Raw genomic sequence first — 23105 nt, forward strand, 5'->3', positions numbered from 1 at the left:
TGCTGCGGGTGAGGACGGGAGAAATCGCGGTGCGTAATTCCGCGGTGGAATTACGCATCGTGAGCATTGTGCTATTAGGTTCAATAGAACCTAATAGCTGCGGGCAACGCAGCGGATTTTCGCCGCGAATTACGCGGCGGAAATCCGTTCGTGGGAAGGAGGCCTAAAGTTATCTTCATTGAAAAGTACAGTGCTTTTCCTTCAAAAATAAGGACATTTCAATGTGACCCCAAACTTTTGAACGGTAGTGTATATATATATATATATATATATATATATATATATATATATATATATTCATATATAATATACACACATACACACAAATTTAATTTTTTTTCGTGTCTAAAAATAAAATAAACGGGCAACGCTGGGTAATTAACTAGTAGTACAATAAAAACGTAATCTCTCTCTTCACAAAATGAGCCCTCATATAGCACCATTGATGTAAAAATAAAAAAAGTAATGAGTGTCAAAATAGGATTACAAAAAACTCTTTTTTTTCTTTTAAATCAATGTGATTTTTTTTTAAAGTACCGGAACATAAAAAAGAACTATAGATATAGTATCATTGTAATGGTACTGACACATGGAATGAAGATAACATGTTGTTTTTACAGGACAATGAACACTAAAAAAGCAGCACCCCCTCAAAAATTGTTGGATATGCGTTCTTTCCAATTTCAAACCACAATTTCTTTTTTAAGTTTTCCAATATATTATATGGTACATAAAATGGGATCATTACAAAAGCAAGTTGTCCAGCAAAAAACAAGCTCTCATACCGCACTGTTCATACCGAACAAAAAGAGTTATTGCTCTTGGAATGCAGGGATAATAATCGTACAAAGAAAGTCCAAAAGTGGCTGGCATTTAAAGGATTAACATAGTATTCTGAAAGGATATTGTTACACATTAATTTATACTCCAAGCAGTGTCATTCCAGCTGATAGCAGGAGGGTATTAACAGGTATATATCATAAGTTAAGGACCTAAGGGCTTAGTCACACGGGCGCATCCGGGCGCCGATGCACCCGACTTCCTGCAGGATAAGACTGTAGGTGCTGAGAAAGAACACATGACTGTCTCCATTGCCGGTCATGTATTCTTTCTTCCGGCGCTGCGTAGAGTTGTCCGTCTTCTTCATGCAGGAAGACGGGCACATCAGCGCCCGGATGTGCCCATGTGTCTAAGCCCTTAGAGTTAGATCTCATAAATTTAAACTCTGTATATGAGATTTGACCCTGCTCTAAGATGTTGTAACTGAGATCTACATCAGTGCTAAGAGGCATGTGAATGCAAAAAAATAATAAAAACACACTTTCTAGCTGCTAACCCCCGCAACGACTGCTATGAGCCTGAACAACACTGATATGGAAGGTTTATCTTACTCTTCTGCAGACCTCCTTTTTTAGACTGACTCCTTTTCTGCAGCTCCCTGCTGTGCAGCTCTGTATGCCACACGGGAAGCATGGCCACTCAGCAGCTTTAGAAGGCTCAGCCAATAAGCAGACTGCCTACTTCTTTATATGTCAGTAGCTACTCTTTAGCTGACCCACGTTTTGAATAAGCTGCTGAGCTCCCATGGCTCCTGTGCGGTGTACAGAAGAGTGCCCCTTCAGTTTTTGCACCTGGGGCATCTGCCCCACTCACCATACCCCCACCTATACCTCTGCATCAACCATTCAGGCTGTAGACAACTGAACAGTCAGCTAACATATGCTACAGAAAGCAAGTGCCTTGAGTTTGCATGATTTCCTGCTTACAATTCCGTGAAAAAATAATGTTGAGATTTTCTTATTTAAGTAAGTCCAGGTACATTGAAAAAAATACTTCTAAGGGATGGTACTCTATATACGGTTCAACTGACTAACCATTAGGGCTTCTTATTAGAGATGAGCCGGCTGGGGTGAGCGGTGAGTTGTGGTAGTGAGCAACGGGGGGCAGGGGAAGGAGAGAGAGAGAGATCTCCCCCCCGTTTCCACCCGCTGTTCCCGCCGCCCCCCACCGGCCCCCGAATCTTTTCAAGCAAGCAGGCATGTACTCGAAAATGCCCATACTCGCTCGAGTAATTTGCCTTAACGAGTACGCTCGCTCATCTCTACTTCTTATATCAAATTAAGGCCTCATGTCCCCAGGCGGGTTGTATTCTGCATGCGGAATCCGACCCTGCCCACGGCTGAGAACAGTTCTTACATGTCCAGGTCTTCACTGCTCCTGCTTTCCCACGGAATCCGCGGTCCGTCCGCAATTAAATTGCGGATGGCCGCAGTACGGGCGACTTCCATTGACTTCAATGTAGGCCGTTCATGTGGGAACTGCAGCAAAATGGAGCACACTGCAATTTGTTTTCCGGACCATAAGGCCTGCAAAACAAATCCGCATGCTTTAACCCCTGAAGTGACAGGTTTGTTATTATCATGTCTCGCCTCACAGGGCAGGTTTTGTAAATGAGTCAACAATGCAAATTAATCTCACAAGTATTTATTAAGGAATGCAACAATCACATTGCAACATTTTTTTTTGTAATGAAAGAATACATTATACCAATTTTGGAAAATAAAAACCCCGGAAAATTTCAAATGACAGCTCAGTGCTCTGCACATTTCAGCACTAGATCTGTCCACAGAAATCTTCCGGGGTTTAACTGCATGGTCAGTGCAGCAAGCCCCAGAGATTTGCCACTAAAGGGGTTACTTCAACTGCGGATGCCCATGTCTTCCTATAAGTGGCTTGAACTGCTGCTTAGATTCTACAATTCAAGTTTGCCTGTGGACATTGGACCTAAAAGTGATATTAGCTTATATATAGCATATATTCTTTTACAAAGTCATTTGAATCATTTTTTGAGCACAGCAGTGAGTATTGAAAAGTTCATGCATGCCATGAAATGAATTGTGAAATTTTCTGATTTGACAAAAGGCAACCAGCTGATTTCCCCACTGATTATTATTATTACTATTATTACTCTTTAGTTCTGCCTGATGACATATTCCAGTTGGTTGCCAAATTCATTCAAATCATTCTATGTTAAGCTGCAGTCACACTTGTGTCTTTTTTTTTAGAAGTGTGAATCTGTATTTTTTATGTGCGGGAGGGATATGACAGCTGCTATACTTTTTGCATCAGATGTTCTACCTTTAATGTTACATAAGAGTACATGCACATGGGCAATTAAAAAGTTGTGCCTGAGATTCTTGGGCGAAACTCGCATCAGACAGCCCTCAGACATCCTGTCAGTGTGTTGTCCGATGTGCTGAACACAGCACATTGACATGTACTATTCTTGCCTGGTAATCGGACAAGAATAGTACATGATGCAATCTTTCTTTACTCTATCAGTCGGAGTAAAAAAAATTGTGTGCATTTAAATGAATGGGTGCTATTTCTGTCCAGTTTTCAGGTCGATCCTATCTACAAAAAAATGGCAAGTTCACATTTGTAAAAGTTGATAACATGCACATGGCTCTGCTTGTATAACCTTACTAGTCATCTATTGTTAAAACTATATTGTTGAATGCATTTATGAGGTTTGCCCTCTAACAATATAGGATCAGTCATAAATATTAGATTCTTGGGGTTCCCATCACTGGGATCCCTAAATTAAAAAACATGGGGGACTCCATTCTTTTTCACAAGCATCTGCAGGGTCAGAGGGTTGTGTGGACCCAGGTCATACACAGGATTTTTTCAAGGAAGGGTTATATAAAATTCTAGTAATAAATCATTAACCGGCTTGTGACATAAACATTTCACAACTGTCAAAGTTGCTGACTTCATTTATGTCTGCACTGGACAGGTGACAAAGTTAATTTATTAGACAGGTTCTGCTTTCACTTGTACTTTATGAATTCCATTTTTCTGTTCTCTCATAGAAGGCAAGAAATTGAATTAAAGCTGTGACAAATCTGTCACATGGAGGACAACAGAAGCACCCAATGAAAGAAAGGAGGGCCTAAGGCTGGTCCAGCATTAATACTCCTACATACGGATAAATAACCTGCTAAATAACCAAATCAGGTCTAGGAGCCTGTGCACTCCCTGTGAACAAATTCTCCCCTGCACTCACTAAAAACTGCCCTGGGATAAGTGTCTTTCTCCCATTGTTATTTTTTTTTACTGGGGAGTCCACATAATCTCATGCCTATCCATACATTCAGCCAGCAAATTTTCTGCAGACTTTCCAAAATAGTGACCACTGTATGCACATTCAAGATTATCTGAGAGTGAAGAACATGTGTCTCCCAGTAGGAGAGTAAGAGGGTAAGCAGCTAGCCTGCACAGCTGCTGAGCTAAATGTTCACAATGCTCAGCAGCCCAGCTGTCTAGCAAGGCATAAAAAATCACCCCCTAGAGTACATCCCTTTGTGGAGCAGCAGCACTCATGTTTAATCACTGCTCTAGACAATTCCTCCTTGCCATGTAAAATGGACTTCAATTCCCTATACATGTGATCAATGAGGTCCCAGCTGTGGGGTACTTAGTGATTAACATCTATCACCAATACTACAACTCCAATTCCAAATAAGTTGGGAAGCTGTGTAAAATGTAAATAAATGTAAAAAAAGAAGAATGCAATGATTTGGAAATCTCATCTAACCATATGTTATACACAATAGAACATAGAACACATGTCAGAAGGTAAAAGTGAGACACTTCACCATTTCATTTTAAAAACTTAATTCATTTAGAAATTGATGGCAGCAACACATCTTAAAAAAGTTGAGACAGGCCAAGCATACCATTGTGTAGCATCCTCTCTTCTTTTTACAACAGTCAGAAAAATCTATGAAGTGAGGAGACCAATTTCTGGAGTTTTGGGAGACCAATTCTTGGAGTTGTCCCATTCTTGTCTGATGTAAGGTTCTAGCTGCTCGACTGCCCTACCACGTTTCCCTGAAAATAGGACCTACCCTGATAATAAGACCTACCCCAGGTTTTTGGGAAGGCTTGAGATATAAGGCCTTCCCCATTAATAAGACCTAGCTAACCTGCATAAAAAAATAAAATCAATACTCACCTGGTCCACAGCACCCGATGGTCTCCCACGGCACTGCGGCAAACTGCAATGGTTTCCCCATCTGCCATCTCAGCTTCTTTCTGATGACCAGGCTTTGAATACCCCACCTCCAGCAAAGTGAGCACTGTGATTGGCTAATCGAGCGCCAGCAGCCAATCACAGCTGGCGCTGGATGAGCCAATTACAGCCACTCAGTGAATGACATCATTGTGTAAAAGTCTAGACTACATTAAATTATAGAATGGTAGAATAGGAAGGGACTTCCAGGGTCATTGGATCCAACCCCTTCCTTAATGCAAGATCACTAAATATTCGCAGGCAGATGCCTGTCCAGTCTCTGCTGGAAGGCTTTCATTGAAGGAGAACTCTACACCTCCCATGGTAACCTGTTCCACTCATTGATCACCATCACTGTCAAAATGGTTTTTTTTAATCTCTAATCTGTCTCTTCCTTTAGTTTCATTCCATTTTTTCTAGTCTTTCCTTTTGTCTGCTATTTACACTGATCGATCAGTGATCAGCTCAATGTCCATCGTTCATGGATGATGAGCAGATCGCTGATTGCTCAGTGTAAATAGCAGCCGTTCAGTACTGAACGGCCGTTATGTTTAGGCAATGGAGAACGGCGGGGCGCGAGGATAGGAATCTCCTCCTGCCGCCCTGCTGTGAGCCAGCGATACTATCTTCCGTGCAGGCGCACGGGAGCTAGTATGTGCAGGGACAAGTGACGGGCATTGTTTGCTCGACACTCATCCTGTCTAAATGGGCCTTAAGTCACCATGGCTTTTTGACATTGAGTATTAAACCTGAAATATGTCATATATTTATTCAGCTTGTTTACTGTAAAATCAATTATTTATAACTCTCGAAAAAAAGCATGTACATTTATATATTTTGGCAATGTATTTTTAATTAGTGAGTTGAAATTGTTGTTTTTAAACTCTAAAGTAATATAATAGATCTATCATATGTGTGTAGATTTATCAGTTACTACTTATATTATATAAAAATATTACATTCCAGGTAGAACAATGAAGATATCATAAACATATGTATGCATAAGGAAATTATATTACTTTGCACAAGATTGTAAAATATTTAAATATGCAATATATGAAAAAGAAACATTAATACAGATGAAAATTACTTACAGCCCTCGTAAATATCCGTAGGAATATGAACAGCAGAGTGCTGGTATGATGTTTGCCGACGGAAGACCGGATCATCTTGAAACACAGGCTTGATGCGAAGACTTATTGGTTCACTGTCATTCTCGGTCTAAAAAGATTTTGCATATAGTTAGTAAAGAAAAACAATTATTAATACAAAAATAACAGCATAAAAGTAATATATACATTATAAACAAATATATATTTATTTTACCAATATATATAACACACACTTATTCCGAAGTGCTATATATCACCGTGGGGGCTCTATCATTACTTCCAGGACCACGTATTCTTCTTTAAGCTGTAGAAAGTTCTTAATGACATTAGCAGTGTGTTTGAAGTCTTTGTCCCGCCGCAGAAAAAAATTTGGAGCAAATCAGATGTTTCCATAATGGTATTGCATTATGGATAAGTATCTGCCTCTGTTTCTCAGCATTGAGGACACCATTAATCCTGACCAAATTTTCAACTCTATTTGCTGAAATGCAGCCCTAATCTTACAATGAACTTCCACAATGCTTCACTATTGCCTTCAGACACTCATTATTGTACTGTTTACTTGCCCTTAGGCAAAAGAACTTTGAGGGCACAGAATGTGATATAAATCTATGCTCATTCATATATGTTTGAAACTTGCCAGTATGCTAATTAATGAGTGGAATATGTTATGGTGGTGCAGATGAAGGTGAAATTCATGCCTGGTTCATTTTTATATATGTCAGCCAACCTACATTGTCTGTGGTCAGGTAGATGTGATTGTCAGCTATTACACCTTCAGCTGTGCTGAATGCTCCTTCTGATAGCACACTGGCAGCAAGGCAGGCAAGCACCTCTAAAGCATGTTGTGCAAGTTCTGGCCACTTGTCCAGCTTAGACACCCAGAAGTCAAAGGGGCCAGCGCCATGTAGTACATCCATGCAAGAGCTAACATACTCTTGGACTATCATGGATAAGTGCTGCAGGCTGCAACAGGCTGAACAAACTAATCCACACCTCTGATAGACTTTCCCTGCCACTGGTGGTGGTCCAGCTGTAGTGGCTTCCTGCTTGTCCACCATGAACCGCAGAGCTGTAAACCATTGCAGATACGTCCCTGTAGCTATGAGAAAATGCTCTGCTCAAGCCACTTAACAGTCTGTCCTGGTCCAGATTAATTTTTTCCACTACTTTCCACTACTGGAATGAGATTTGTTATTTTGGCCTTGTAGCATGGATCAAGAAGGATGACCACCCAGTAATAATATGATGTTTTGATGGGGGCTATGCAACAGTCCTTCTGCAAGCACTGCAATATAAAAGCACTCATATGCCTCAAAATGCCTAAGGGTGATGGCCCACATTACTCGTGGTCAGACTTAAGAACACCCCATTGGCCAGATGGAATAGCCGAGGTTAGTGATGGATGAAAGGAACAAAGTAAAGCCCCATCCCCATCGTCTGGCCTAAATTATCCCCATCCTCTTCCTCCTCCTCATGCTCATCTTTCTTCATACTTCTCCCATGGGCGGAAAAAGTCACCCTCCCTATGGTGTTGAGTAACAAAGTTCTGGCTAAATGAAGGGGAGATTGATATCAATTCCTCCTCCTGTGACAACACATCATTGTCCCTGAGAACTTGTAGCATCCAGAAGGCAGACAAAAGGGATGGTTGTACTGATTTTTATGTTATCACAACTGGCCATTTTGATCACAAAGAGGTTAAAAAGGCACAAATGTTTGATCTGAGGCCACTCCACAGGTGTGAAGTGACCAACCTCTATACAGTACTCTATACAGTACTGCTAACAGCGTACACCATCTGGCACTCTGCTGCTGGCTAAGCCTCTGTAACATATGCAACATAGAATTCCACCATGTAGGCACATCACAGATAAAGTGATTGGGTGGTAGGTCGAACTGTGACTGCCCCTCCACCAGAAGAGAGCCAGGTGGGTGTGAACGCCAAAAGTGCAAGTACAGTTTCCTGACCTTTTCCAGCACTGGATATGAACCTGGGTAATTGTTTAGGGAGACCTGCACTACCATTGACTTGTAAAGAAGAGGACACACACAAGACTGTGCCTGACTGTGTCAAATGCACAGACTTTACAATTGGGCACCACAGGAACCAGGTAGTGGGTATGAAAAATACCTCATCCGTTTCCCTGTCACTTGCCCTAATAGCACCATACGTTAGTTCATGGTGCTTTAGGCAGGTGACAGGTTCCCTTTTAGTTCTGATAGATTTTTATGGGATATTTTGGTCCCTGAATAGGGATCAAAATAGGACATGCTGTAGTTATTTTATTATTATTTTAAATGCATGTAAAGTACCCACTTCTGAATACACCAATTTCATTCAATGGGTCATATCCAGTCATTAAAGAATACAGGCTGAATGTGGACAGAAAATACTCCCAAGTGAATGGCCCCTTATTAGGTGGGGGTGTACCTACACAGTCTCAGATTGTCCAATCAGTGCTGACAGTAAAAGACTGTTTAGGGACACATTTATTCATACATTTCCAAGAACAAGAGAAAAATGTCACAATACAGAGCCCTAAAAAGATGCTCCAGAATGGGTATTGTATGGGGAATGCAAACATTTACTAAAACAAGCATGTCAGACCAATTTGATCAGCTTCTACAATGAAGTAAGTTCTAGGCTGGACCTGGGAGAGATTGATCTCGTATATCTAGATTTCTATAAAACATTTGACACCGTGCCGCATAATAGGCTGATATATAAAATGACACAGCTAGGTTTGGGAGAAAACGTGTGTATCTGGATAAAAAACTGGCTCAGAGATAGAAAGCAGAGGGTGGTGATAAATGGATCGTACTCTGATTGGGCCACCGTTGCTAGCGGGGTGCCACAGGGTTCAGTACTAGGCCCCATTCTGTTCAATATATTTATCAATAACCTGATAGAGGGACTGCTCAGTAAAATATCAATATTTGCAGACAATACAAAATTATATAAGGTAATTATTACAACGGAGGACAATGTACGGCTACAAAAGGACCTAGCTAAACTGGGGTCTTGGGTAGAAAAATGGCAAATGAAGTTCAATATTCATAAATGTAAGATTATGCACATGGGCAGGAGAAACGGATGTTACCAATATACACTAAATGGGGTACTGCTAGGGAAAAGGTATATGGAAAAAGACCTGGGGGTACTTGTGGATTGTAGACTAAACTGGAGTAACCAATGCCAGTCAGCTGCTGCAAAAGCAAATAAAGAGGAATAGGGGCGAGGGATGAGAACATTATTCTTCCACTATTTGAGGCACTTGTCAGGCCTCACATGGAATACTGTGTACAGTCCTGGTCACCGGTGCTCAGGAAAGATGTTGCAGTTCTTGAAGGGGTCCAAAGAAGGGCAACTAAATTATTAATTGTAGTGGGAGGACTGGAATACCCAGAGAGGCTGTCAAATTTGGGATTATTTACCCTTGGAAAAAGACGGTTAAGGGGCGATCAAATAAGTATGTATAAATACATGAGGGGACAGTGCAAGGATCTCTCCCATAATCTGTTTATACCCAGGACTGCGTCGGTAACAAGAGGGCATCTGCTACATCTAGAAGAAAGCAGGTTTCATCATCAGCACAGAAGGGGGTTCTTCACCGTAAGAGCAGTGAGACTGTGGAACCCTCTGCCTGAGGATGTGTTGATGGCAAAATCGATAGAGAAGTTTAAGAGGGACTAGATGTCTTTCTAGAACCTTATGATATTACAAGATATAGATATTAGATGACCAGCGGCATTGTTGATCCGGGTCTTGGAGTTAGGTAGGAACTCAAATGTTGATCCAGGATTATTCTGACTGCTATATGGAGACAGTAAGGAATTTTTTTTCCTCCAAATAAGCTAAATTGGCTCGTTGGTTTAATTTTTGCCTCTGGACCAACAAGAGGGTGGAGGGGGGTTGAAACAGGCTGAACTAGAAGGATATTGTCTACTACGTTACTATGCAGAAAAGGTAACAGGTCCTGTTTATGTCAGAGACAAACTGTTAATGTGTTAAGTTTCCTAGCAATGGTGGAGCATCATAAATACCGTATGCAATTGTAATCATGCTGCTTCTTTAGTCGCATCTTCATCTCTCTCCTTATGGAATAAAATGGTCAATATAGTATATAAATAAAACATATAAATAATCTATTCCACACTCCTGCCCTCCAAAAGAGAATCGGACATAGGGAGTCACATGATTCTTAAATAACGCAAGTATTTTATTTGCAGAATATATCACTTGACCCTTAGAGGAAGCAAACACTAAGCAATGCCTACTGACAAAGAATTTATGCTCAGCTGCTACAGACTCTTGAACCCAATCACTACCTTGCCAGCTTGCCAAGATTAGATGGCTCACCTTTGTCATCACACACAAGAAATAGGCTTTCAGGAAAATTAGATCACAAAGCAATGTGTAAAACGCATTTAAAGGGAAATACCTTTTTCTGCAGCTTGTCAGAATTTATTCTTTAATATCCCCATATATATCCCATAGGGAAAACAATCCTAAAGTGAGGATTTTAAATGTTTACAAATAAAAAATATATCTATAATTTACACAGTATATTTAAAATTCAACTTGCAAAACTTTAGTCAATTATCAATTAATATTTCATGTTATTATCAATGGATTTCTTTTCAGATTTCCTTTTTAGATAGCTATTTCACGACAGTAGCTGAATAATATAATCGCTTATAAATATTAAAATCTAGTTCTGCAGCATCCCGTCTCCGAACTCCTTGTGACCAGGATATGCGCGCCAATGATGATGCTGCAGCCTCTGATTGAACGCAGCGTTCACGTGCTTCTGACCAGCCTGTCTACCCGGAAGACACCACTGATGTCAGCACTGGCTGTCAGCTGCGTTCTGAGGCCCCAGAAGAGGTTTGTATGCCCTTGTTATTTTAGGTAGGGCTCAACTGGGGCAAAACTCCTCTATGGCAAAATCATCTGAAAAACACAAATATACATATTTATAATAAATAGAGATGAGCGAGCATACTCGTCCGAGCTTGATGCTCATTCGAGTATTAGGGTGCTCGAGATGCTCGTTACTCGAGACGAGCACCACGCGGTACTCGTCTCAATTAAACGAGCACTGACCATTGAATTCAATGGAGCTGGCAATACAGCCGGCTCCATTGAAAGCAATGGGCTGCCGGCGATCTCAGGATGAATTTTCGGGAAGGGCTTAAAAATATAAGCCCTTACCTGAAAATCATCCTAAAATGTGTAAAAAAAAAAAAATGTCAGCATAAAGATCGTTCTCCTCTGCCATAGCTGTAACAGCTGTGGCAGAGAAGAACGATGTTAGCCCATTGAATTCAATGGAGCCGGCAATACAGCCGGCTCCATTGAAAGCAATGGGCTGCCGACGAGCGCGGGATGAATTTTCGGGAAGGGCTTAAAAATATAAGCCCTTACCTAAAAATCATCCTAAAATGTGTAAAAATAAAAAAAATGTATACTCACCTTTCCGCTGCAGCCGGAGTTCAGCCGCGTCTGGCCGGCACTTCTCCTGAACTGCTCTGAATAGTATTCAGCAGCCGGGGATTTAAAATCCCCGCCTGCTGAATGAGCTGCCTCTGATTGGTCACAGCCTCACCAATCAGATGCAGCTCTCACTCACACCCATTTATGAATTCATGAATGGGTGAGTGCTGCCTCTGATTGGCTCAGCGCAGGGACCAATCAGAGGCAGCTCTCACTCACACCCATTCATGAATTCATCTTATATTTTTAAGCCCTTCACGAAAATTCATCCCGTGCTCGCCGGCAGCCTATTGCTTTCAATGGAGCCGGCTGTATTGCCGGCTCCATTGAATTCAATGGGCTAACATCGTTCTTCTCCGCCACAGCTGTTACAGCTATGGCAGAGGAGAACGATCTTTATGCTGACATGAATTTTATTTTTTTTTTACACATTTTAGGATGATTTTCACGTAAGGGTTTATATTTTTAAGCCCTTCCCGAAAATTCATCCCGCGCTTGTCGGCAGCCCATTGCTTTCAATGGAGCCGGCTGTATTGCCGGCTCCATTGAATTCAATGGGCTAACATCGTTCTTCTCTGCCACAGCTGTTACAGCTGTGGCAGGTGAGAACGATCTTTATGCTAACAGTGCGGGGGGGGGGCACTCTTGCCGCTATTGTGGCTTAATAGTGGGACCTGGGAACTTGAGATGCAGCCCAACATGTAGCCCCTCGCCTGCCCTATCCGTTTCTGGGTCGTTCCCATCACTTTCGTGAATTTCCCAGATTTTCACAAATGAAAACCTTAGCGAGCATCGGCGATATACAAAAATGCTCGGGTCGCCCATTGACTTTAATGGGGTTTGTTACTCGAAACGAGCCCTCGAGCATCGCGGGAAGTTCGACTCGAGTAACGAGCACCCGAGCATTTTGGTGCTCGCTCATCTCTAATAATAAACTTTATTAAATATCATACCCAAACATTGAAAATATAAGTGTATTTGGTGTTGTCACAAATGTATACTGAACTCCTCTATAGGGGTTGGAAGAGATTGATAATCAGAGCTACTTATTATTAGATTAGATAATTTAGATACTGCCATGAAACATAGCTTCTACAACATAGAACATACAAAATTAAATATTAGAAGAATCCATTAATAATAACATGAAATATTAATTGATAATTGACTGTTAGGTTTTGCTCAGTGCTCCAGTCCCACAACAACAATGCACATTCTTCTGGCCATCATCTCCACATTGATTTTCTGCAGCAATGCAATGCAAACACAAACTGGCTGTACATAGCCCTACAATAAAACCTTCAGTACACTCTTCCAATTGATGAAATGGCTCCCTATAGCCTCTTACAGGCATCTTGACTCCTTAATCTTCATCCAGACACAAAATCTCCAAAATTAGCTTTCTATACTAGTTTTCTCACTTTTTCCCACTCCATGATCATGTGATTGGCTCAAAATCACAATTTCTATAACTTATTTGTCTAAGAAAACTCTAAAAAAATTTCAAAAGTCTGCAACAAAATCTTCTTGGTGTGGCACTTTCTCAGTGATACAGTGCATTTAAATACAGGTGTCAGGTTTCCAACCCCGGGACCTCTTGCGCTTCAGTCAGCAGCTCTCTCCCTTCAGCCATCCAAGTTTTGGACAGTTCCTTGTTGAAACCAAGACTTGTCCTAGGTTTCCTTGCTCTTGTTAAGCCCACTTCCTTTATCTCTGTCTTGGCTCCACCCTGCTACTAATTGGGACTTCCTATAAAAGCCCGACAATGCCTCAGATCCAGCATGTGATTATTGTGCTCCACCACCTTGTTCAAGCTCCTCTTTCTCCTGCTCATCTGAAACTGAACTGATACCTCCTGCTGCTGACCGCTGGCTTCTATTTGACTGTGCTTCTGTGTCATCCCATTGTACTGCATACTGATACCTCCTGCTTTTCACCTCTGGCTTCCATTTGACTACGCTTCCGTATCATCCCATTGTACTGCATACCGATACCTCGTCCTGCTGACTTCTAGCTTCCATTTGACTATGCTTCCATCTCTTCCCATTGTACTGCATACCGTGACTCACGGATAATGACTCCCGACTACCTTGGCTACTCTCCAGTGACCAGCATGGCTACTATACCTGCAGCTCCAATCTAGCACTGGTAAGACATAACAGCTCACTCTTTTGGTATATTGATTTAGTTATTATAAGAGGAAATGTATCAATTGGTGAAACATGAGTGAAGCTAATTTTCACATATTTGACCATCTCTACTTCTGAATATAGCTAACTTTTTTACTCTACGCCTAGACAATGATGAGTTAATACTTCTTGTACATAGCAGTGTATACATATGTACTTACTATAATATAGCTCTTGTTTCCTTTATCACATACATTTTTAGATGAACATGAGAAAACAAAATATATTATGCTCATGGCTTAAATGCATACATTTTGTCAAAAAAATACTGCGTCCAGTACACTGGCAAACTACTGCATTTTTTCATAACTGCAATGGTCTTGTCTCAGTGCAAAATTGAACAGTTTTGGAAATGTAATCCTCAGATGCAGCAAAAAACAATTAAAATACAACCGCAACCAATTTGTCTCACGAGGCAGGGACTGAAATTCAATCAAAAATGCCACAGAAAACTCCCATAGGATGGAGGGCTACAGATTAATTTTTCATCTTTTCTCAGTCATCTCTAATTTAGTGGAATTCACAGTTACTTTATTCAGGCTTTGGAGAGAGATACATTACACTGTGCTGTATTTCTATATCTATCTATGGTAAAATAATTTTATTATGCTCATTTTTTCATAAATCTATACTAAATTGATTCTTTTGAATAGCGGTTAACAGAAAGATAAAAGATGCAGTCTCATTTTAAAAACAGTGTCAACTAAGAACAGTACATCACTGACATCTGATGGCTTCTGCCATCTCAGTGACTGTAGATACACACAGGGAAATGCAGTTGGGTTTAAAAGTAAAATACTGATCATTTGTCAGCTATCTGGCAGTGTATGAGAACACCAATTAGATAAAGAATTATTGTACAGAGATTATTCCAGTATGTGTGCATCACACTTTAGCTCATCAATCCATCTGCATCCTTTTTTTCTTAGTTACATCAGAATAGTCTAACATAAGCCAATTTGTGTTTATGATAAGTATGTACAAGTCAGTTCAGCCCGGACACTAACATTTTAAGGAAGAACTAACTAATCGTTGGAACTTGTCCTTAAAGTATAAAGTTCAAGGATAGACCTAAAGGTCATGCAACAACTACATATAATACCCACAACTTGAAATAAGGACTATCCAGCAATTGCTCCAAAATCACCCAACATTAAGGAGTGGGACCTTTGTCAAGCCTTTTGAAAAATTAAAAGTGCAAATGTTTATTACAATTTCATTGTTTTAGACAATTAATAGTCCTTATCATTTTCATTACTCGACTGACCCCCTAATTGTATTATAATAATTATTATAAATATCTAAGCGCTAATGACCTTAGCGGTGATGTCAGCACATGTGCGGTCATTTAGTCAACTGTCATCCCATGTAAAAGGGCCACTATGCTGTTTATGGTGCCTCTACTAATTTTTTAGCAAACACATGGAAAAAGATATTCACTATACCACCAACACTCACTTTCTCATTCTTTCCAAGATAACAGAATTATTCATTCTCAATCTGGAGAGCAATAACCATATAACATACATCTCAATGAGGTGCTATAATTTTGTTACATTACAAGCATGAGTTATAAACACATAGGGGAAGATTTGCTATTGAAAATGTACCAACTTTCTGGTATAAATTGTTCCAGAAAACATGTTTTGCACATCGTTTATCATGTGTTTTAAATATGTTTGAACATTTTTTGCGGTACCTGACAATGGGTTTTGCCTTTATGGAAAAGGGGGCTTCACCTTTAAGGGCTTAGGCAGACGAGCGTGTTTTTCACGGATGTATAGGTCCGTGAAAATGAAACGCAAAACGCATGTATAAAAAACACGTAACATGATTTTTATTCGCACTTGTTGTGCAGTTGCACAATCCTAAACTTCGCACATATAGTGCGGCCCCATTGAAAGCAATTAGAGTGGATTGCTATTCCCTGCTGTGGCTGTGACAGCTGCAGCGGGCGATTCCTTGAATGTGAAACCCCTGGATGCTGTTACATCCAGGGTCTTCACATTGTTGTCAATTGGGTCTACGGCAGCAGCGCCATCCCCATTAAAAACATAGAGAGAAGACTGCGCTCCTCTGCCACAGCTGTGACAGCTGTGGCAGGGGATTCCTTCAACCCCGCGAGGAGTGCCCTCATGACTGAACACTGTGACAGCACTATCACAGTGTTCAGTGATGAGGGGGCTCCCCATGGGGATGAAGGAATTCCCTGCCATAGCTGTGGCAAAGGAGCGCTGTTGCCACCCCATTGAAAGCAATGGGATGAAGGCAGGGTTTTTTTGGGGGGTGGGGGTGGCTTGAAATATAAGCCCTACCCCAAAAAGAAGCCCTAGCTGCAGGAAAAATATATATATACAAATCACCTATTTTTGACAGTAGGATTTCTTACTGTTGATTTACATCCTACTGCATCGATTCACATGAAAACTGCGTTTTTGTGTGAATCTAAAAATGCTGTCCTATTTTTTACCAGAGCAAATTTTAAAGCCATGTAAAAACTGGACATGTGACCGCTTTCATTGGAAAGCATTGGTTCTAATAGATCCATTTTAATTCGCTCATCTGAGCCCTAATGCATAATTTTCAAAATTTGGCAAAATTTGGCATAAATTAAGCCAACTAATAGATGCATGATAAAAATATTAGACTAGACAAGCTAAAGATATGCCCAATTTATCATTCAGCAGAGACACTGCATGGAAAGACTGTCTAGTCTATTAGACAGTAAAAGTAAATCTGCCCCATAGTCTTACCCACTTTTTCTGCATAGAACGAACTCCATGGCTTTTCTGATATGTTAGATGGTCAGATTTTTTATAATGGTCGTTTCTTAATTTTCTTATATGGAAACATTGATGTAAGAGCATAAATCAGGGTAATCTTGCAATTTTACCACATATGTTGCTGTGGAAACCTAGCCATGAATTGGATATTCTGTAAAAGCCAGTGTTCAGGTGCTCATGCAATTTGATGTACACTACTAGGAAAGATAAAGGCCATGGCTGTTATGTTGTTCATAAGAACATTGTATTTGCAACCCAGTTACCTGCATCCGAATATGTTACTACACTACAAAGGATAAACACTACATTATTGAAAATCATTTAGCTTTAAATGACCTTATAGACAAAGTAGGTATTATGGAGTGAAAAAAGATTGATTTTGCAAAAGCCCCAAAAATTAGATGGGTAGGAAATATAGATATGTGAAGTGATTGTCAATGGCATATGAGAAAATAACATACAATAAAAATGAATTCCTGTTTAGTGATACTTCCTGAAATGTATAAGTTTATTAAAACTCTACTGCCAATATCAGCTCTATCAGTTAATTTCAATCAACATTAAGACATTCAAAATCAAATAATATCCAAAGCGAATGTAGTCATCAGGTTTCAGTTTGGAGTTCCTAGTTATAACTGGTCTGGGCGGGTAGCGTAGTCAAGCAAGCCAGAGGTCGGTACAAGGAAGCAGCTAAGAAATAGAGAGGGGCAGGCAAGAGGAGTAGTCAAGTAAACCAAAGATCAGTACACTGGAGCAATTATCTTTTGTAAGAGGAGCAGGCAAGTGGAAGAGCTTGAATAGAGGCTAGAAGCACAATATTCACACAAGGAGGGAGGGACAGGGACAGGTTTATATAGGGAGACTAATTAGGTAAAATGCAGGGTGGAGCCAGTTAGGGAAACACAGGAGCATGGAACTAGGAGCAAGAAACAAGGGCAAGGTTTTGCATGGGAGCTATCTAGAGGACTAATAGCTCAATGCCTGGAACACGAGAGCTCCCAGATTCAAGTCCTGACCGCAAGTTTTGTTGTCAGGCAGAGAGTAGAATCAACTTTGCATAGAAATTAATGGATAGAACCCTCCAATTTCGTATCCTCTGTAATTGTTAAATCCCCCCTATTTTCTAGCAGACAAATATTCAGATTGGAAGATGGATACTATGCCACTACATCCTTTCATAGGTAACTAGAGATGAGCAAGCGTACTCACTAAGGGCAAATACTCGAGCGAGTATTGCCTTTTGCGAGTACCTGCCCGCTCGTCTCAAAAGATTCAGGTGTCGGCGAGGGGGCGGGGAGTGGCGGGGGAGAGTGGGGAGGAACGGGGGGGAAGCTCTCTCTCCCCCCCCCCCAACTGCCCCTGCTCACTCCCGCAACTCACCGCTCACCCCCACCGGCACCTGAATCTTTTGAGACGAGCGGGCAGGTACTCATACTCGCTCGAGTATTTGACCTTAGCGAGTACGCTTGCTCATCTCTATAGGTAACACAAAATTTAGTACAAACTGAGTTTAAATGGACAAATCAGTGATATACTCCCAAGGGTAATTGCAAGATCTGAACAACAAGGTAGCAATGAATTGGAGTGGTCCCATGACCAAACTCGCTTCCTCAATCCAAGAATCCCCCTTTAGGGCATGGGCATACAAAGTGGCTGGCAGGCAGCTGAAATACATCTGCAGTATGACTTAAAAACAATATGTTAAGCGGTATTAATAAAACAGGAAAAAAGGTTTGATACGGCGTTAGCCAGTAGATCAAAGCATGATTGTTCTCAGTAAGAGAAACCAAGTAATCTTGTAGATATGATACCTTTTAATGGCTAACAAAAATACATGATGTTAATGCGAGCTTTCGGACCTCACAGGGTCCTTCATCAAGGCATAATGAATTGGATCCGAAGAGGCATGCATATATGTATATATATATATATATTCACACACATACTTATGGCAAGGCACAGACATGGTGGGATTAATTCTCACTTAAAAAAATATTACAACAGAAATACAAACATAGATGTGAAGGTTTTATGGTCCCACAATTAAATGAGCTGTGACGCAGAACTTTTTCTTACCCTCTCGATAGCTTTTCAATGGCTATGTGCTTTTAAGATATAATTTGTTATCACCTTTGGGTTGAACCTTGCTTCCCTGCCATCCATTTTTTTCACCCACTTCAAAAGGCAATTTATTATCAGAAAATGACAATTTATTTGAGTGCACTTTTTCCTCTTTGACTGTCCATACTAATAATTTCAGAAATATTACTTTTCACACTGAGCATCACAGAACACACAGTAGGCTGACAGATCCTGTTTTATACTGTACATCTTTATTTTCAGATGTGTTGTGCAGACTAAATGGTAAGAGTTGAGTTATTAATTTATCTGTTACATATGAGGACATAATATAAAAATGGCATATCTTCTACTGCAGGAGGGAATATAGGCATGATTATACTAGCAGAACTCTTGTAATTCTGGAAAAATCACTATACTAAATGGTACTTCTGTTATTCTTGCTTGTTCTATAAGCAAGATTTTCAGAGTAGCCAGTCTCAACACCTCTAGAAACATACGATGACCCCAATTCCAAAAAAGGTGGGGCGCAGTGTAAAACGTAAATAAATGTAAAGCAAAAAAAAGAATGCAATGATTCGGAAATCTCATATAACTATATTTTATTCACAATAGAACGCATATCAGAAGGAGAAAGAGAGACCTTTTACCATTTCATTTTAAAAATTAACTACCGTATATACTCGAGTATTAGCCGACCCGAGTATAAGCCAAGTCAATAAGTTTTACCACAAAAAACTGGTAAAACTTATTGACTCGAGTATAAGTTGAGCTATACTCGATTATATGCTGGGTAAAAAAAACGCAATACTCGCCTCCCAGCCAGCGTCTGTGTCCCCGGCGGCAGTGCGGCAAGCTGCTAGAATCCTCCCCACTGTCCTCTCTGCTCGGCTCTGTCATTCCCCACCGTCAGCGCTGTGACAGGTTGTGAATGATCGAGTTCCAGCTGCGATTGGCGGCGCTTGATCCAATCACAGTGCTTCCTTTCACAGCGCTTACGGCGGGGGATTTGAAAGCTGAGCAGGAAGATGACAGCGGGGAGAATTCTAAAGCAGCTTGCCGCATCGCCGCCGGGGACACAGACGCCGGCTGGGAGGTGAGTATGGAGTTGGGTTTTTTTTAACCCTTACCTGACTCGAATATAAGCCGAGGGGGCTTTTTCAGCACAAAAAAATGTGCTGAAAAACTCGGCTTATACTCAAGTATATACGGTAATTAAGAAAGTGATGGCGGCAACACATCTGAAAAAAAGTTGGGCCAGGGTCGTGTCTACTATTTTGTAGCATCCCCTCTTCACCTGCTCAACAGACCTGGATCTTCTTTGCCAAAAAGAAATGGAAAAATGTCTAATCTTCAACATCTTACATGTGTTCCATATTCTATTACGAATAAAATATGGTTTCCTTTTCTCTTTACATTTATGTACATTTAAACACAGCGTCTCCTTTTTTTTTGGAATTGGGGTTGAAAAATCTTGGAAAAAAATATGATTTTGATAAAATTAAACAACCCCAGATACAGCTATTAATTCTCATGGGTTACTACAAAACCAAGAACATTTCAAAACATTTTGTAAAATTTCTTTGTTCATTAGAAGACTCCTAAAGTTCAACTACTAGGACCTGTAACCTGTGGGGGAACAAATATTCAAAGCCCTTGCAGCTCAATTGCAGGAGCTCAAAAGAAGCACTGCACATAAATTGGATGACTGAGTAATGCATGATGTGCTGGGCTCTCTAGGCTGCATTCACACATGGTGTTTTTTGTTACAGATTTCAACTGCAAATTAAAAAAAAACGCAGTAAGAATGCATCCAGGATGTTATATTTTTCAGGGATACCATTTAATGTATTCTATAATGTACTGAAAAACGTTTAAGACTAAGTGGGACAAAATGAACATAAATGCAATATTACAAAAGAGATATCTTTATGATGTTCACAGAGTGGTCAAAACCTCATGTTAACATTATGCCAGAGTTCTGTATGTTTACTGCATTATCAAATTTAGATAGTTTCTTCTATGTGGGACTACTTTAAAAAAAAAAAAAAGATTACCTTTTTTAAAAACAGCTTTCTGTTGCTATATTCTGACCAATATAACTTTTTCTATTTCCCACCAAGTCATATTTTCTGGGGAGCAAGTTACAGTTTCTTTACGTATATTGCTGGAGTACATATGCCTTTTTGATCGTTCTTCATTAAAGATGAGCGAACACCAAAATGTTCGGGTTCGCGTTATTCGAAACGAACTTCCCGCGATGTTCGGGTGTTCGTTTCGAATAACGAACCCCATTGAAGTCAATGGGCGACGGGAACATTTTTGTATTTCGCCGATGCTCGCTAAGGTTTTCATGTGTGAAAATCTTGGCAATTCAAGAAAATGATGGGAACGACACCGCAAGTTCTCCTCTGCCACAGCTGTAACAGCTGTGCCAGAGAAGAACGATGTTAGCCCATTGAATTCAATGGAGCCGTCAATACAGCCGACTCCACTGAATGCAATGGGCTGCCGGCGATCGCGGGATGAATTGTCGGAAAGGGGTTAAATATATAAGCCCTTTCCTGCAATTCATCCAGAAATGTGTAAAAATAAAAAATATATATATACTCACCTGGTGCGGGCAGATGGAGTTCAGCGCGGCAGGCTGCAGTTCTCCTGAACTGCTCTGAACAGCTGTGAGTAATATTCAGCAGCCGGGGATTTAAAATCCCCGCCTGCTGAATAAGATGCCTCTGAATGGTCACAGCCTGACCAATCAGAGGCCAGCCCTCACTCACACCCATTCATGAATTCATGAATGGGTGTGAGTGAGGGCTGGCCTCTGATTGGTCAGGCTGTGACCATTCAGAGGCATCTTATTCAGCAGGCGGGGATTTTAAATCCCCGGCTGCTGAATACTACTCACAGCTGTTCAGAGCAGTTCAGGAGAACTGCAGCCTGCCGCGCTGAACTCCATCTGCCGGCACCAGGTGAGTATATATATATTTTTTATTTTTACACATTTCTGGATGAATTGCAGGAAAGGGCTTATATATTTAACCCCTTTCCGACAATTCATCCCGCGATCGCCGGCAGCCCATTGCATTCAGTGGAGTCGGCTGTATTGCCGGTTCCATTGAATTCAATGGGCAAACATCGTTCTTCTCTGTCACAGCTGTTACAGCTGTGGCAGAGAAGAAGGATTTGTCTTCTATATGTTCTCAATGGGGTTGGCGCTGCTGCCGCCGGCCCCATTGAGCGCATATAGACGAACATCCGAACATCGTGTGGTGTTCGTTACGAATAACGAACATCCCGAACACCCTAATATTCGCCCGAGCATCAAGCTCGGACGAGTACGTTCGCTCATCTCTATTCTTCATTCCATTTTTTAGGAGATGGGGTGTGACCAAAACAAAACATAATTCTGCCATTGTGTATTATACTTCTGATGGCATTTACCGTACAGGATAGATAATGTGATATTTTTACAAGATCAGACTTTTAAGGATGCGTCAATATTTATTGTGTTTTTGAAAAATATGTTATGTATGGCACAGACTGTATAACATTACTACATGGCATTTGAGGTGTCATAAAAAAGAACATTTTAGGCTTCAACTGTAATAGGAGTTGAAAGATTAGTAAATGGCATATTGGAGTGCTGTGCACTGAGCAGAAAAAAAAAATCAATACATCTTAGGAAAGCTAGGAACCCAGAGAATGGAGGGATAATTAAACTTACATGGATCACAACCAATGTTCTTTTAGAAGCGGAGTGATCTGGAAATGAAAGAGTGAAAAGCTAACGGCAATTTGCCTCTGAAGGCTAGGATTACTATATGGAAATTTTCAGGTTAATATAGATATAATACATATCACAGCAATTAAATTGTTTATTTAAACCAGATGTTTCCGATAGCTTCTTTCTGAGGCCTTAGTCAGACGGCGTTTTTTCGCCCGTCATGAATTCATGAATGGGTGTGAGTCAGACCTGCCTCTGATTGGCTCAGCGCTGATCCAATCAGGGGGCAGGTCTGACTCACACCCCCTTCACACCCACTGCAGGCCGGCCGTGGGGAACTCCGGCTGCCGGGAGCAGGTGAGTATGTATATTTTTTTTATTTTAACACTTTTCTGGATGAATTGCAGGGAAGGGCTTATATATTTAAGCCCTTCCCGACAATTCATCCCACACTCGCCCGCAGCGCATTGCTTTAAATGGAGCCGGCTGTATTGCCGGCTCCATTGAATGCAATGCGCTGGACAGCTCTGGCCCGTTTCTAATGAAACGCGGCTAGGAGCAGATTTTCGGGCACCGGTCACGCGATTTACGGATGCGCATCTGTCATGTGATCCGCAAATCGCGTGAACAAAAACGCC

General features: G+C 40.9%; 1 protein-coding gene across 1 annotated transcript in view; it reads right to left on the reverse strand.

Annotated features, from left to right (window-relative positions):
• CACNA2D1 (calcium voltage-gated channel auxiliary subunit alpha2delta 1) overlaps positions 1-23105 on the reverse strand; it is a 640389-nt gene that overhangs the window by 292225 nt on the left and 325059 nt on the right. The window contains exon 6 of the mRNA XM_066592011.1: positions 6172-6298. Within this exon, the coding sequence (XP_066448108.1) occupies positions 6172-6298 (127 nt within the window). The remainder of the gene's footprint in view (positions 1-6171; positions 6299-23105) is intronic.

The sequence above is a fragment of the Eleutherodactylus coqui genome, chromosome 2 (assembly GCF_035609145.1).
Source record: "Eleutherodactylus coqui strain aEleCoq1 chromosome 2, aEleCoq1.hap1, whole genome shotgun sequence".
NCBI classification, from domain to species: Eukaryota; Metazoa; Chordata; class Amphibia; order Anura; family Eleutherodactylidae; genus Eleutherodactylus; species Eleutherodactylus coqui.